The sequence below is a fragment of the Oncorhynchus mykiss genome, chromosome 3 (assembly GCF_057628025.1).
Source record: "Oncorhynchus mykiss isolate SJ-2025 chromosome 3, ASM5762802v1, whole genome shotgun sequence".
In the NCBI taxonomy this organism is placed as follows: Eukaryota; Metazoa; Chordata; class Actinopteri; order Salmoniformes; family Salmonidae; genus Oncorhynchus; species Oncorhynchus mykiss.
Genome location: NC_143024.1, coordinates 18,384,328 through 18,399,859, shown reverse-complemented (window position 1 = coordinate 18,399,859; position 15,532 = coordinate 18,384,328). Strand labels below are relative to the sequence as shown.

Genomic DNA, 15,532 nt, shown 5'->3' with positions numbered 1-15,532 from the left:
ATGACCCAATGGGGGAAGCTACTATCTTATGACCCAATGGGGGAAGCTACTATCTTATGACCCCATAAGACAAAATACATATTTCCACCAGTGGTAGTATGGCCCCGTCCATCATCCCTTTGATGCGGTGAAGTTGTCCTGTCCCCTTACAGTGATCCCCTGCTGATTTTGTACGTTTGCCCACTGACAAAGAAATGATCAGTCTATAATTTTTTAAAAATTATTATTATTATTTTTTTACGCCTTTTCTCCCCAATTTCGTGGTATCCAATTGTTGTAGTAGCTACTATCTTGTCTCATCGCTACAACTCCCGTACGGGCTCGAGAGAGACGAAGGTTGAATGTCATGCGTCCTCCGATACACAACCCAACCAAGCCGCACTGCTTCTTAACACAGCACGCATCCAACCCGGAAGCCAGCCGCACCAATGTGACGGAGGAAACACTGTGCACCTGGCAACCTTGGTTAGCGCGCACTGCGTCCGGCCCGCCACAGGAGTCGCTGGTGCGCGATGAGACAAGGACATCCCTACCGGCCAAGCCCTCCCTAACCCGGACGACACTAGACTAATTGTGCGTAGTAAAGTAAAACTAAATGCATGCTTTTCAATCGCTGCCCGCACCTGCTCGCCCGTCCAGCATCACTACTCTGGACGGCTCTGACTTAGAATACGTGGACAACTACAAATACCTGGGTGTCTGGTTAGACTGTAAACTCTCCTTCCAGACTCACATTAAGCATCTCCAATCCAAAATTAAATCTAGAATCAGCTTCCTTTATCGCAACAAAGCATCCTTCACTCATGCTGCCAAACACATTCTCGTAAAACTGACCATCCTACCGATCCTCAACTTCGGTGATGTCATCTATAAAATAGCCTCCAACACTCTACTCAACAAACTGGACGCAGTCTATCACAGTGACATCTGTTTTGTCACCAAAGCAGACTAGATTATGCAGTCATGTCAAAATTAATTCAAGTTCTTTCCTTGTGTATTGTCAGTTGATGCATAATCTATTCCGTCCTCTCTTTGTCATTGTTCTATTTGATTAGAAAAAGCACAGTCTACTATTTACATACAAGGGATTCTACAGCCATCAATATCCTGGTGCAAGTGATGCTCATCTTATGTGCTCTTTCCTTGTCTATTTTCAGAATAAACACCAAAGACCTGGGATCGCTGGCTGGGTATGTGTATATTTACACAGCTCATAAATAGCAGTTTGCATAGCATCTGTTTATACAACTGGTGAGGCCATACCCAGAGAAGAAGAAAGGGTGAAAGGGACAGGAAACAGGTTTTAGGAGTTCCATTCCTATTGACTAAAATCCATATCTGGATACACACTGAAAGCATTTCAACTTTTAATCCAGTTTTCTGTGTCATGGTTGTTCCCACAGCAGTCTCTCAGCCAAACACAGAGCAACTGTACAGGTCGATTTACAAATCAGGTCAATTACACCAAACCTAGATACAGAAATGTCTATTTGTTTCAAGTGGGTCACTATGGATATGAACAGTTAATACCAAAACAGAACAAGAGCTTTCCTGTTTACCTCCCTGACTCCAGTATGACATAATGCCTTATTGTATTCACAATCTGGGATAAATATATGGGCTGCTTAGGTAAACAATCTATAGCACAACTGATTCAACTGACTATTAATGGTCTTCAATCTAGACCATGATTAGTTTGAAGCACTGTTTTTAAAAACTTGCCTGTTGTAAATGTGCAGAGTTAAAGCTTTTAAACTAACAACCCGACGTGATGGGGAGACAGTGTTACAGCTACACAGCCACCTGGCTGATAGAGCTGAAGGTCATCTGAACCTAAGAGAACACTGGTTGCAGATTAAATACACACCATAGGTTTAAATAGGACATATCCAATACATTTCTAAACAGGGTAAATGTAAATGAGATTCAAATCTTGGCACACCCCTATTCCCTGCAGGTCCAACTATTCCTCGGCTGATGGTATCAAACTCTTTCTTCAGTTAATTTGGATAACACTGGGGTTCCCCTGATTTGACCGCTGGAAGGGCCACTGGAAGACACCTGAAAAGACAATCAGTCAAATAAATCTGCCAAAAGAGAGCACATTGATGTGTAATTCTCTCACCGCTCTTTAAAAACACAGAAGGCAACAATATAGTTAAATGAAAGAGTCAGGTTAGGTGCCCAGGCTTAGTGACTGTATAAAAGCATGTATACCACATGTGTTAAACCTGTATTCACCGATAGAGGGGGATATGTATTTTAGCCCGTAAACCGCCTGCTTACTTAATCTGGTCCTTGTAGCGCCAAGCAACAATGCCGAGGATGGCAAGGAAGGAGAGGGTAGCAGCTAAAATGCCAATAGTGATCTCTTCTTCCTTAGATAACCTCCCAGTACCACCAGGGGTGGAAGTGGGGACATTTGGATCTGTTTGTGGGAGAGGAGGACAGGGGAGCATTTGAACACTAATCATCATCTAAGACTGTTATACACTACTACAGATTGTTGATCTTCAGAATAGATTTGTAGAAATTCCTCGATGAACAACAAAGTGAAATACAGTTTGAATATTGAATGGCACTCACCCGTCCAATCAGTTGAAACAATGCTTTTGCAATCTGTAATGACAGTACAGGTATTATTATGTTGAAACAATGCTTTTGCAATCTGTAATGACAGGACAGGTATTATTAGTTGAAACAATGCTGGGGCAATCTGTAATGACAGTACAGGAATGAGTCCCTACAACAAAGGGCTGGATCAGCTGGGAAATGCTCATAGCAGTGACTGGTTTGAGACACAATAAAGCAATATACCATACTGTATAATAAACTACAACTTCCAATGGCACCTTAGCAATAATAAATTGACACCTATGACCATTTCCTGTAAACTGCTTTGTTTGTTCCCTCTATTGACTATCCTCTTCCCAGGTTGTACTTTCATGGGCCCCCACAGAAACTCACTGGCTTTGATGATAGGCATGGAGTTGCCTTGGCCCTCAAAGACTGGCTTGATGATCTCTGAGTCACACACAGCGTAGATCTTCTGGTTGTCAACACACACCAAGCATCCTCCAGATGACAGAGGGGAGTGGGTGGGGCAGGGAGGGAGGTCCACCATTTTACCTCGCGACCACAGAGTCAAATTAGCAGTAAAATGGTCATAAACATACTCAACGGTTGGGCAGTTATCATGGTTACAGAGGTAACAGACTGGGGAGGTCTTCTGAGCTGCAAGAGAGATGAAGGCAACAGGAAGAGGGCTAGTTAAACAGAGTACTCAGACAACATTAAATATCAACGTTACTACACTGAGTTTTAGATCAGACTGGGTCAAAACATTACTCTACATCCTCACTGTACTTTAATATACAAATTATGTTTAGGGAATTAAAAATGCACAAATGAAATGGTGAGATCAACTTGATGAACACATGCATGGCAGGCATGAGAACAGCTCACCTTCAACAGAAGCACCAGATACAGCCCAGCCAGCCAGACACAGAGCCAGGCAGACTACGAAACAAAGAAAAAAAGGGCTCATGCATGTGCAAACACCCACTCGTGGTCTTGTTAACGATTTCTATATGACTAAAACTCAAAAACACATTGTTGACTTACTTGGATGTATCGCCCCACTCATGTTTGGATGTTACTGTGGCGTAAAGCAAATAAACATTGTGTAAACATTATGCAAACTTTTGCTGCCATTCATCAATGTCATCAAGAGTACTGAGCCATTTTCCCCCCAGTCATGAAGTATTGATCTGCCTTGTTCAGGGGCAGAATGACAGATTTTTACCTTGTCAGCTTGGGGATTCCATTCTGCAAAATGTCGGTTACTGGCCCAACACTAACCACTAGGCTACCTACCACCCCTTGGCATTGATGTTGGTCATTTATGACCAACATAAAGGCACATTTCACACATTGAATTTTCATAGTGAGCGTATGAAAGATTATTTTTCACATTAAAAAAATACAAACGGAAGGAGAAAGAGCAGGCCTAAATGGAGGAAAAACTGAAGGAAATCCTCTGCATGGACGTCGTTTGTCGTTGATAAGGAGGGAAGAAATGTCAGTGCAGTGAAGCGCAACAGAGTATTATTAACATAAGCATGGCCTATTTAGTTTTAGTAGGCGTTAACCAATGTATCACCATGTAGCTTAAAAAGTTATGAAAAGGTATATTTTAATGTCACATTTTATTGGTCCTATATTTTTGTAAATGTGTTATTTTATGGGCCATTTTTGTTATTTTAAATAGAAGTTGACTAATGTTGAATGAGTCGAGTAAAGTGTGATATGCGTCAGCATAAAGCTGATTGACTCAAACTAGTTATGTTCCGTTGCGTTTGTTCAAAATAAATCAGGTTGCTGGCCCAACACTAACCACGATGGCTACAGCTACCTGCCGTAATCTACGGATATAAGAAATATCAGGTCAATCTCTTAAATTGGGAATCTTTAATTAAGATGGTATTCATTTCCTGCAATTCTACATGACTGGAGACGTTACAATAATATTTTTTTTATACCACACACATTTTTTTAATGACAAGCTACTCCGACATACATACAGAGAGCAACACAACGAACGATCCATTTATTAAAACCTCTCTGGGGTAGGCGGGAAGCTTGTGTCCCACATGGCCAATAGCCAGGGAAAATTCATTAAATTACACATGCAAGATAGCAAATTAAAGCTACACTCGTTGTGAATCCAGCCAACATGTCAGATTTCAAAAAGGCTTTTCGGCGAAAGCATAAGAAGCTATTATCTGATGATAGAACAACAGTAAACAATGAGAGTAGCATATTTAAACTCTGCAGGCGCGACACAACGCAGAAATAAAAATATAAATCATGCCTTACCTTTGACGAGCTTCTTTTGTTGGCACTCCAATATGTCCCATAAACATCACAAATGGTCCTTTTGTTCGATTAATTCCGTCGATATATATCCAAAATGTCCATTTATTTGGCGCGTTTGATCCAGAAAAACACCGCTTCCAACTTACGCAACGTCGCTACAAAATATCTCAAAAGTTACCTGTAAACTTTGCCAAAACATTTCAAACTACTTTTGTAATACAACTTTAGGTATTTCTAAACTTATATAATCGATCAAATTGAAGACAGGATGATCTGTGTACAATACAGGAGCAAAACAAACTGACGCTACTTTTCTGGTTATGCGCCTCTATCAAAAGGTACACATGAAGTGACGCTCGTTCTGAGCTATGGTACTTCTTCATTACACAAAGGAAAGACCTCAACCAATTTCTACAAACTGGTGACATCCAGTGGAAGCGGTAGGAACTGCAGGAAAGTTGATTAGAATTCTGGATTCCCCATGAAAACTTATTGAAAAGACACACTTAAAAATAATAATCTGAATGGTTTGTCCTCGGGTTTTCGCCTGCTAAATAAGTTATGTTATACTCACAGACATGATTAAAACAGTTTTAGAAACTTCAGAGTGTTTTCTATCCAATACTAATGATAGTATGCATATATTAGGATCTGGGACAGAGTAGGAGGCAGTTCAGTTTGGGCACGCTATTTATCCAAAAGTGAAAATGCTGCCCCCTACCCCAAACAGGTTAAATGCAACCAATAGCGTAGGCCAATGAAGAGTGGATACACCGATTTTAGGCCTACAATATGAGGGGGAAGTTATAGTCCACCTTTCCAGTTGTACTCACCTATTAAAAAAAAAAAAGATTCTTCCTGCCATTGTATTTTGACATATCTTCAAGCTGCTGCCTGCTGTTCATTGACGGCCACAAGTTAAACACCAGCTGTTTTATATTTGCTGTGCTGACTGCCCATTTGATGGATTTTTGACTGCAGACTATAAATGTGACAAAACACAAGCTACAGCAATATTTTAAAACCTGTAAATAGCCCATCCAACCAACTACCTACCCCATATTTGTTGTTGCTCTTTTACACCAGTATTTATACTTGCACATCCTCATCTGCACATCTATCATTCCAGTGTTAATTGCTAAATTGTAATTACTTTGCCACTAAGGCCTATTTATTGCTACTCCTTACTTCTTTTGCACACACTGTATACAGATCTTCTATTGTGTTCTGGACTGTACGTTTGTTTCTTCCATGTGTAACTCGTTTGTGTCGCACTGCTTTGCTTTATCTTGGCCAGGTCACAGATGTAAATGAGAACTTGTTCTCAACTGGCCTACCTGGTTAAAGAAAAAGGTGAAATTAAAAATGTTTTAAAAAATGTAAACAATGTAGGCCTTTTTAAACAATAAAGAATAAGTCAAATGACTTGAATAGCCTATGGGGAAAGTGTACAAATATGTATTCGCATCAGTAGGCCAAGAGACTGAAATGAATCAGAAAAGTATGGTATAGTTCAGGAAATCAGGGAAGCTCATCAGTAGGCCAAGAGACTGAAATGAATCAGAAAAGTATTGTATAGTTCAGGAAATCAGGGAAGCTCATCAGTAGGCCAAGAGACTGAAATGAATCAGAAAAGTATTGTATAGTTCAGGAAATCAGGGAAGCTCATCAGGTAGGCCAAGAGACTGAAATGAATCAGAAAAGTATTGTATAGTTCAGGAAATCAGGGAAGCTCATCAGGTAGGCCAAGAGACTGAAATGAATCAGAAAAGTATTGTATAGTTCAGGAAATCAGGGAAGCTCATCAGGTAGGCCAAGAGACTGAAATGAATCAGAAAAGTATTGTATAGTTCAGGAAATCAGGGAAGCTCATCAGGTAGGCCAAGAGACTGAAATGAATCAGAAAAGTATTGTATAGTTCAGGAAATCAGGGAAGCTCATCAGGTAGGCCAAGAGACTGAAATGAATCAGAAAAGTATTGTATAGTTCAGGAAATCAGGGAAGCTCATCAGGTAGGCCAAGAGACTGAAATGAATCAGAAAAGTATTGTATAGTTCAGGAAATCAGGGAAGCTCATCAGTAGGCCAAGAGACTGAAATGAATCAGAAAAGTATTGTATAGTTCAGGAAATCAGGGAAGCTCATCAGTAGGCCAAGAGACTGAAATGAATCAGAAAAGTATTGTATAGTTCAGGAAATCAGGGAAGCTCATCAGGTAGGCCAAGAGACTGAAATGAATCAGAAAAGTATTGTATAGTTCAGGAAATCAGGGAAGCTCATCAGGTAGGCCAAGAGACTGAAATGAATCAGAAAAGTATTGTATAGTTCAGGAAATCAGGGAAGCTCATCAGGTAGGCCAAGAGACTGAAATGAATCAGAAAAGTATTGTATAGTTCAGGAAATCAGGGAAGCTCATCAGGTAGGCCAAGAGACTGAAATGAATCAGAAAAGTATTGTATAGTTCAGGAAATCAGGGAAGCTCATCAGGTAGGCCAAGAGACTGAAATGAATCAGAAAAGTATTGTATAGTTCAGGAAATCAGGGAAGCTCATCAGGTAGGCCAAGAGACTGAAATGAATCAGAAAAGTATTGTATAGTTCAGGAAATCAGGGAAGCTCATCAGGTAGGCCAAGAGACTGAAATGAATCAGAAAAGTATTGTATAGTTCAGGAAATCAGGGAAGCTCATCAGGTAGGCCAAGAGACTGAAATGAATCAGAAAAGTATTGTAAAGTTCAGGAAATCAGGGAAGCTCATCAGGTAGGCCAAGAGACTGAAATGAATCAGAAAAGTATTGTATAGTTCAGGAAATCAGGGAAGCTCATCAGTAGGCCATAATGCGTGTGTGTACAATATCTGCCTTGTTTTCAAATTCTAGATGAATGAGGTGAATGCTCTTGATCAAATTAGCTGACATTTCCCAGCCTAATTGTAACCAAATATCGAAACGGAGATTCAGTGAAAACAGACATCTGACTGATTGATCTGTCAAGAGGAGTTCCCATGCTTGTCTCAAAGCAACACAATAATATTGTCTCAATCAAAATGGTGCTGGAGTTGTCAGTTGACCACACATGGCAATTGCTTTACATGTATTATAACCAGTGTTATAGTTTTTATTTGGCCATCACTGTCAATCGTGAACGACAATTCTTTACGTTTTAGAGGTCAAATGTCCATGCCGCACGCATGCCAACCATTTGATCTCAATTAGTTTCACGGGAATATGAATTTCAATCTTCTTGAATGATGTGAGGGAGGCTAACTGGCCTAACTAATCACATAATATAACTTTATTGGCTCAATGTTGTCACTCATGGGGACACTCACCACATAATCTACAGGGAGAGCTAGGCAGATGAAGTCCCCTTGGGTGCTGCCATAGATTTACAATAGAAGTGCCCGTCCATTGGCCACAGATAAAAATGGACAAATCACATTTCTAGCTTTGATATGACAAATCATGTCACCATCATACTTTCAAAATGTTAGGTAGCAGGCTAGCAAGCTAGATAAGCCGTCATCATGAATCATTTTGACAATCTACTGGCAAATCCTTTTCATAAGAAGACAAATTAAAGATACAATGTTTTGGTGTTCATCGGCCAAAGATATTCAGAAGTGGGAAAAAAATCAACCGTGAGTGGTTAGGAAGGAATCAGTGTCTAAATGAACGTGTTGCTTCCCTGCCTGTCATTTGGTGGAGAGGGTGTATGGTTCAAGTCTGGGTTTAAGGGTTTTAAACATCTGTCCGAAGGGTCTCTTTTCCTAAGCTTAAAAGGATAAACATTCACACGCAACTCCATGGGCCAGAAGTTGAATACATTGGCCATGCTATCAATCCAGCATGACTTCATCTAGAGAATGCCAGACTTTGATGACAGTTTTCCCACAAGGTCTGCAGCACCACCTTCCTGTTCAAGTGACCATAGCACAACAGTGAGTCCAAAAATATGTCTTGTATGCTGCTGCATAAATGTTGTAATATGCCAGGGAGATCCACTAATTTGAAGGCCATTTAGTGTATTTGACTACTTCAGCCACACAAGTTGCTGACAGATGTATAGAATCGCACACACCGCCATGCAATCTCCATAGACAAACATTGGCAGTAGAATGACCCGTACTGAAGAGCTTAGTGACTTTCAACGCGGCACTGTCATAAGATGGCAACTTTCCAACAAGTCAGTTAGTCAAATTTCAGCCCTGCTGCCCCGGTCAACTAAGTACTGTTATTGCGAAGTGGAAAGTCTAGGAGCAACAACACCTCAACCGCGAAGTGGTAGGCTGCACAAGCGCACAGAAAGGTTCTGCCGAGTGCTGAAGAGCGTAAAAAAATATAAAAATAATACATTTAAAATTGGCTGTCCTCAGTTGCAACACTCACTACCGAGTTCCAAACTGCCACTGGAAGCAACAACAGCACATGTACTGTTTGTTGGGATCTTCATGGAATTAGTTTCCATGGCTGAGCAGACGCACACAAGCCTAAGATCACCATGTGCAATGCCAAACTTCAGCTGGAGTGGAGTAAAGCTTGCCACCATTGGACTCTGGAAACGTGTTCTCTAGAGTGTTGAATCACACTTCACCATCTGACAATCCGGAGTAATCTGGGTTCGGCGGATGCCAGGAGAACGCTATCTGTCCAAATGCATAGTGCCAAATGTAAAGTTCGGTGGAAGAGGAATAATGGTCTGGGGCTCTTAGTTCTAGTGAAGATAAATCTTATCCCTACAGCATACATTCTAGGCAATTTTGTGCTTCCAACTTTGTGGCAACAGTTTGGGGAAGTCCCTTTCCTGTTTCAGCGTGACAATGACCCTGTGCACAAAGCGAGGTCCATACATAAATGGTTTGTCGAGTTCAGCGTGGAAGAACTTGACTGGCCTGCACAGATCCTGGCATTTACCCCATCGAACACCTTTGGGATGAATTTGAACGCTGACTGAACCAGGCCTAACCGATGACTGTGAACCAGACCTAACCGCCAAACGGAAAGCCTTCCCAGAAGAGTGGAGGCTGTTATAGCAGCATCTAGTGGAAAGCCTTCCCAGAAGAGTGGAGGCTGTTATAGCAGCAATGTTCCAGCATCTAGTGGAAAGCCTTCCCAGAAGAATGGAGGCTGTTATAGCAGCAAATGCAGGACCAACTCCATATCAATGCCCATGATTTTGGAATGAGATGTTCCAGGAGCAGGTGTCCACATACTTTTGTTCATGTAGTGTACTTGTTGCAGGAGAGGATGAAAATATTGTTATTGCTCATTTTAATTTCACTTTCATTCGTCCTATATTTGTTGCAGAATATTGTTATGTTCGTTTTTAAATAAGATAGTTAAGACAAATGTTGAATGACTCGAGCCAAGTGTGATATTTGTCACCATAAAGCAGAGTGACTCACTCGTCATACGCTAGTTCTGTCCCGTGGCTTTCGTTGAAAAATAAGTTAAGTTATTAATGCAGAGTTACCGACACATTATTGGAATTATGCACTGCTGTCTGTCACGCGATCATCGCATAACCTGGTTATGGCAGGTTGCCTATTCTGAATGCACTGGGTGAGATAGGAGCTGATACGCGTGCAGCTGTCCCGGTTGGAGGACACGTATAGGGAGAAAGACTTGTTGCGTTTAAGAGAGTTTGAGCTCCCATTTATTTTCGCCCTTTGAAATCGTCCATTTAATTCCATTGACTTATGTGCTAAAAATAAAAACGTTAGCTTCAGCACATTTTACAACATAATATTCCTTCACATACACACAGTAACAATCTTAAAGTATTCGAACTATAATTAGAATTCTCTCCAAAGCATTTACAAATATATAAATAAGATCCTTCCAATCGTATCAAGATGTAACTCAACATCCTACAGCGCATCGTAAAATGAGTGCATATTGCACTTTTCAGGAACATCTTTATGATATTTTGTGGTGAGGCAAGAATATTAAACAATTGAGCTATTTTATAATCAAGGTATACAGGACATTTAATTATAGATCTAATTGAATATGCACACGCACTATACATGCATGAAAAAGGAAATCAACTGTAAACAATATTTCGGATTACTTACGTTCGAGTATTGGACGCACAGATAAAGGTAGAGAGGTTCTTTAAAACTGCCTGGATTGTATGGCACAGAACTAAAATATAAAATTGGTTGCAGGTGTGCCGCTCAGAGCGTAGAGATGTATAGAGAGCTCTAGTGCCCAAAATGCTGCATAACGTCAGCGGCGCCATTTGAGGACTGATACGAATCGATCTCTACACATTTTTGTGGCTCAGAGGCGCCTGCAATTGAAGGGACATTTAACTAAAGTTTAAGAAAAATTAGAGCCTTTTCTACAATCATCCTACTCAAAAAAAAGAAAACATTTCCGAATACACATTCACCTATAGTGATAGAAAACTTCAAACATCAAGTCAAATCAATTTTGCTGGCATACACAGCAATAAAGCTGCACTTTTAATCTTTTAGATCATTTTGGGTTAGATATACACCCGACCCTACTTGGACCCGGCCCTCTCTCATCTTGTACATGTTTCGGGTCGAATCTGGTCCACCTCGGATCCAAATTGGGTAGGGTATTGATTTTCAAAAATGGGCAGATTCTGTTAGGTTGGGGTGGGAAGTTAGCGTGTCCATTTTGGTTCGGTCTAATTTCCGGCTCCCAGAAGACCTCTAGTTTAGGAACTAAACAAATGTCAAATTTCGGGTCTGGTTGGTATTTCACACAGACCAGAGGCCATGAGGTCACCAATCGGGACCTGACCCAGATCAGAGGAGCCGGGCATATAACGCAAATGTCTAGCAAACCAAAGGTTGCGTGTTCAAATCTTGTCATGAACAACTTTAGCTACTTTGCAACTACTTGCTACTTTTTAACTACTTTGTATGTTAGCTAACCCTTCCCCTAACTCTTTAACCTAACTCCTAACCAGTGGTGTAAACTACTTAAGTAAAAATACTACTTAATTCGTTTTTAGTGTATCTGTACTTTATTATTTATATTTTTGCCGACTTTTACTTTTACTTCACTACATTCCTAAAGAAAATTATATACTTTTTACTCCGTACATTTTCTTTGACACCCAAAAGTCCTCGTTACATTTTGAATGCTTGGCAGGACAAGAAAATGGTCTAATTCACACACTTATCAAGAGAACATCCCTGGTCATCTCTACTGCCTCTGATCTGGTGGACTCACTCAACACATGCTTCCTTTGTAATGATGTCTGAGTGTTAGAGCATGCCCCTGGCTATCCTTAAATAAACAAGAAAAATGATGCCGTCTGGTTTGCTTTATATAAGGAATTTAAAATTATTTATACTTTTACTTTTGATACTTACAGTTGGAGTCGGAGGTTTACATACACTTAGGTTGGAGTCATTAAAACCACTCCACAAATTTCTTGTTAACAAACTATAGTTTTGGCAAGTCAGGACATCAACTTTGTGCATGACACTAGTCATTTTTCCAACAATTGTTTACAGACAGATTGTTTCAGATATGGTACTGGAACTGACCCTGTATGCTTACTTACTTTTTCGTGTTCTTATTGTATATCTTGTGTGTTTTTGTTCTACCTTGTTATTTTTAGTATTACATTGTTATTGATTACTGCATTGTTGGGGTTAGAGCTTCCAATAAAGACTGTTCTTGTGCATGTGACATTGAAACTTTTAACTTGAAACTTTTATTCAAGTCATATCAGAGATAAAAGGAAGATGACACTTCACATTGAAAGGAATTCAACCTTGTTTCCATGATCCAAACATCTGGCCAAGCAATTCTCTTTCTCCCCGACACCCTCCATACATTTCTCATCTAATACCAAACACTCCCATAGTCTCTCAACAACAGCTTTCAGACTTAAACCATGTGGTTTAGTATCCTAATACCAGTCTATGTTCCCTTCAGACTCATCAGCCCCTAACAGTGGACATGATGAAGGTATGGATCAAACTGTAACATGGGAATGCTCTGAGATTATATAAATACATTTGGGTGATTTCCAAAGTAGCCTTCAACTTCACAGTTCAAATGCCAACTTCCTGCTGTCTATCTACATGGGTGTGACCAGAAGTCTTACTAATGATTTTTCTCAGAAGTACCTCATGTACTGTAGTGTCAGACAGTCTGACAGTTTTGTAAGAGACATTTCATAGGGGTGCAAGTGAGCTAAGTTTTTGTGTAATAGTTGTGTATACAAAATGAGTAATTGTACATCATTGAGAGACAGAGAGTCCTCAGTGTAACTCCCCCCTCCTCTTTAGCCACTGTTCTCTTGTCTCTCTACTGCTAAGAGTATCTGTCCCTCCTCTTTAGCCACTGTTCTCTTGTCTCTCTACTGCTAAGAGTATCTGTCCCTCCTCTTTAGCCACTGTTCTCTTGTCTCTCTACTGCTAAGAGTATCTGTCCCTCCTCTTTAGCCACTGTTCTCTTGTCTCTCTACTGCTAAGAATATCTGTCCCTCCTCTTTAGCCACTGTTCTCTTGTCTCTCTATTGCTAAGAGTATCTGTCCCTCCTCTTTAGCCACTGTTCTCTTGTCTCTCTACTGCTAAGAGTATCTGTCCCTCCTCTTTAGCCACTGTTCTCTTGTCTCTCTACTGCTAAGAGTATCTGTCCCTCCTCTTTAGCCACTGTTCTCTTGTCTCTCTACTGCTAAGAGTATCTGTCCCTCCTCTTTAGCCACTGTTCTCTTGTCTCTCTACTGCTAAGAATATCTGTCCCTCCTCTTTAGCCACTGTTCTCTTGTCTCTCTACTGCTAAGAGTATCTGTCCCTCATCTTCGGAAGGTCTTGACATATTTCTCTCTCTCTTTCTCTGTTGTCACTCCAACTCTGGGGACACATTTAAATAGAGGTTGGGTCAAGTGATCCCTTGTAGGTGTTGAAGACAGTTCACGTCTCTCTCTGGACGTATTATATTATCCAGTCTGCTTCACAAAACTGGTATGATATTCTGTCTGTTGGTTAAATAGAGCAGCCTGCGTATTGCACTGCAATAGATTGGTGTCAGATACGGACAAAACAGCATTGGGATCCAGAACCTTCTATTGAAATGTAAGTAAAAAGATTAGATGATGCTCATCTTGTGTGAGGTGTGTGTGAGATGGGGGAGAAGAAGAGAAGAAGAGGTGGTTGCTCTTCTCTTCCTGCACCTTGGTTGGAAGGAGAGGTAACAACAGTATTCTTCTTCTCCTGCACAGATTGTTAGCTGGAGGTGGAGTAGTAACGTAACCAGAGGAAAACTGTTTATTTAGTTATGTTAATAGAGTGAGGCATATTTAGATTCATAATAGCATCACACCTTTGTGATAGTCTGCCACAGACGGTCTGTTATGCTCTTGACATATTTGTGTTGTCAGAGCTGACAGGGTGGGTGGGGTGTGTCTGTGAGATGCATAGGGGAGCCTGCCTTAGGCCATCGTGGGGAAGCTGATTTTTTTTCTGGGTGGGAGCCCTGGAGCTGCTGTTAATAATGTATCTGCTCGTTGTGTTCCATTCTTTATGGTGTTGAGGGTAATTGTGCCAGTAACTGAACCAGGGGTGCAATTTTGGGTTTAGAAGTGGGAGGGACATGACTTTGTATTTATTTAATCCAGTCGGATAAACACTCCAAACAGCCTACCCGACCACTCGGAGGCGTCCGCATGGTCCTAAAGCACTCAGTTGCCTCTTTCTGTATCACATTCCAATGATAAAACTGGGGGGGACAAAAATGCAATTTCAGAATGTGTGTGGGGGGTGTCCCCCCCGTCCCCAGTGAAAGTTGCACCCCTGAACTGAACGGTTGCTGGTTTGAATCTCCGAGCCGGCAAGGTTGAAAAATCTGCCGTTCTGCCCAAGGCAGTGAACCCCCAACAACTGTTCTGGGGTGTGGATGTCGATTAAGGGAGTCCCCTTATGAGTGTCCCAGACTGTGAATACAATATGGCGTCATGTTATACTGGAGTCAGGGATGTAAACAGGGAAAGACTACTGTTCTGTTTTAGTATTTACTGTTCATCGCCATAGTGACCACTCGAAACAAAGACATTTCTGTAACTAGGAGTGGTGGTGTAATTGACCTGAAATGTAAATTCCCCTGTAGAGCTGCTTTGTGCTTGGCTGAGAGACAGCTGTGGGAACAACCCTCAATCAGTTGAAACACTTTAAAATCAGTGATGTGTATCCAGATATGGATTTTAGTCAATAGGAATGGAACTCCTAAAACCTGTTCCCTGTCCCTTTCACCCTTTCTTCTTCTCTGGGTATGGCCTCACCAGTTTTATAAACAGATGTGATTGTACTGCTATTTATGAGCTGTGTAAATATACACATACCCAGCCAGCGATCCCAGGTCTTTGGTGTTTATTCTGAAAATAGACAAGGAAAGAGCACATAAGATGAGCATCACTTGCACCAGGATATTGATGGCTGTAGAATCCCTTGTATGTAAATAGTAGACTGTGCTTTTTCTAATCAAATAGAACAATGACAAAGAGAGGACGGAATAGATTATGCATCAACTGACAATACACAAGGAAAGAACTTGAATTAATTTTGACATTATGACTGCGCCCTTGATGCTTTTATAGTTGGCTAGTGGACCGTTAAGATTTTTACAAGAAACCCATAAAATGGACCCTCTTGATCAGTCCAGATCG

The 15,532-nt window shown here is 40.9% G+C and overlaps 1 protein-coding gene across 1 annotated transcript; it reads right to left on the bottom strand.

Moving 5' to 3' along the window:
* Positions 1-1,181: 1,181 nt before the first annotated feature.
* LOC110508415 (uncharacterized) lies at positions 1,182-11,185 on the bottom strand. The gene is made up of 7 exons (XM_036967358.2): positions 10,952-11,185; positions 3,625-3,658; positions 3,466-3,519; positions 2,968-3,234; positions 2,587-2,619; positions 2,287-2,428; positions 1,182-2,061 (listed from the first exon to the last, which is right to left on the bottom strand). The coding sequence occupies exons 2-7, from the start codon at positions 3,644-3,646 to the stop codon at positions 2,001-2,003; spliced, it is 579 nt and encodes a 192-aa protein (XP_036823253.2). The 5' UTR covers positions 3,647-3,658; positions 10,952-11,185; the 3' UTR covers positions 1,182-2,000.
* Positions 11,186-15,532: the final 4,347 nt, after the last annotated feature.

Excerpts from the sequence above, each read along its gene's own strand:
- LOC110508415 (XM_036967358.2), bottom strand. The coding sequence starts at position 3,646 with ATGAGTGGGGCGATACATCCAA. Across the intron at positions 2,620-2,967 it reads CATGCCTATCATCAAAGCCA|ATTGCAAAAGCATTGTTTCA; the intron begins GTGAGTTTCTGT and ends CTGTCATTACAG. Across the intron at positions 2,429-2,586 it reads TGTTTCAACTGATTGGACGG|ATCCAAATGTCCCCACTTCC; the intron begins GTGAGTGCCATT and ends TCCCACAAACAG.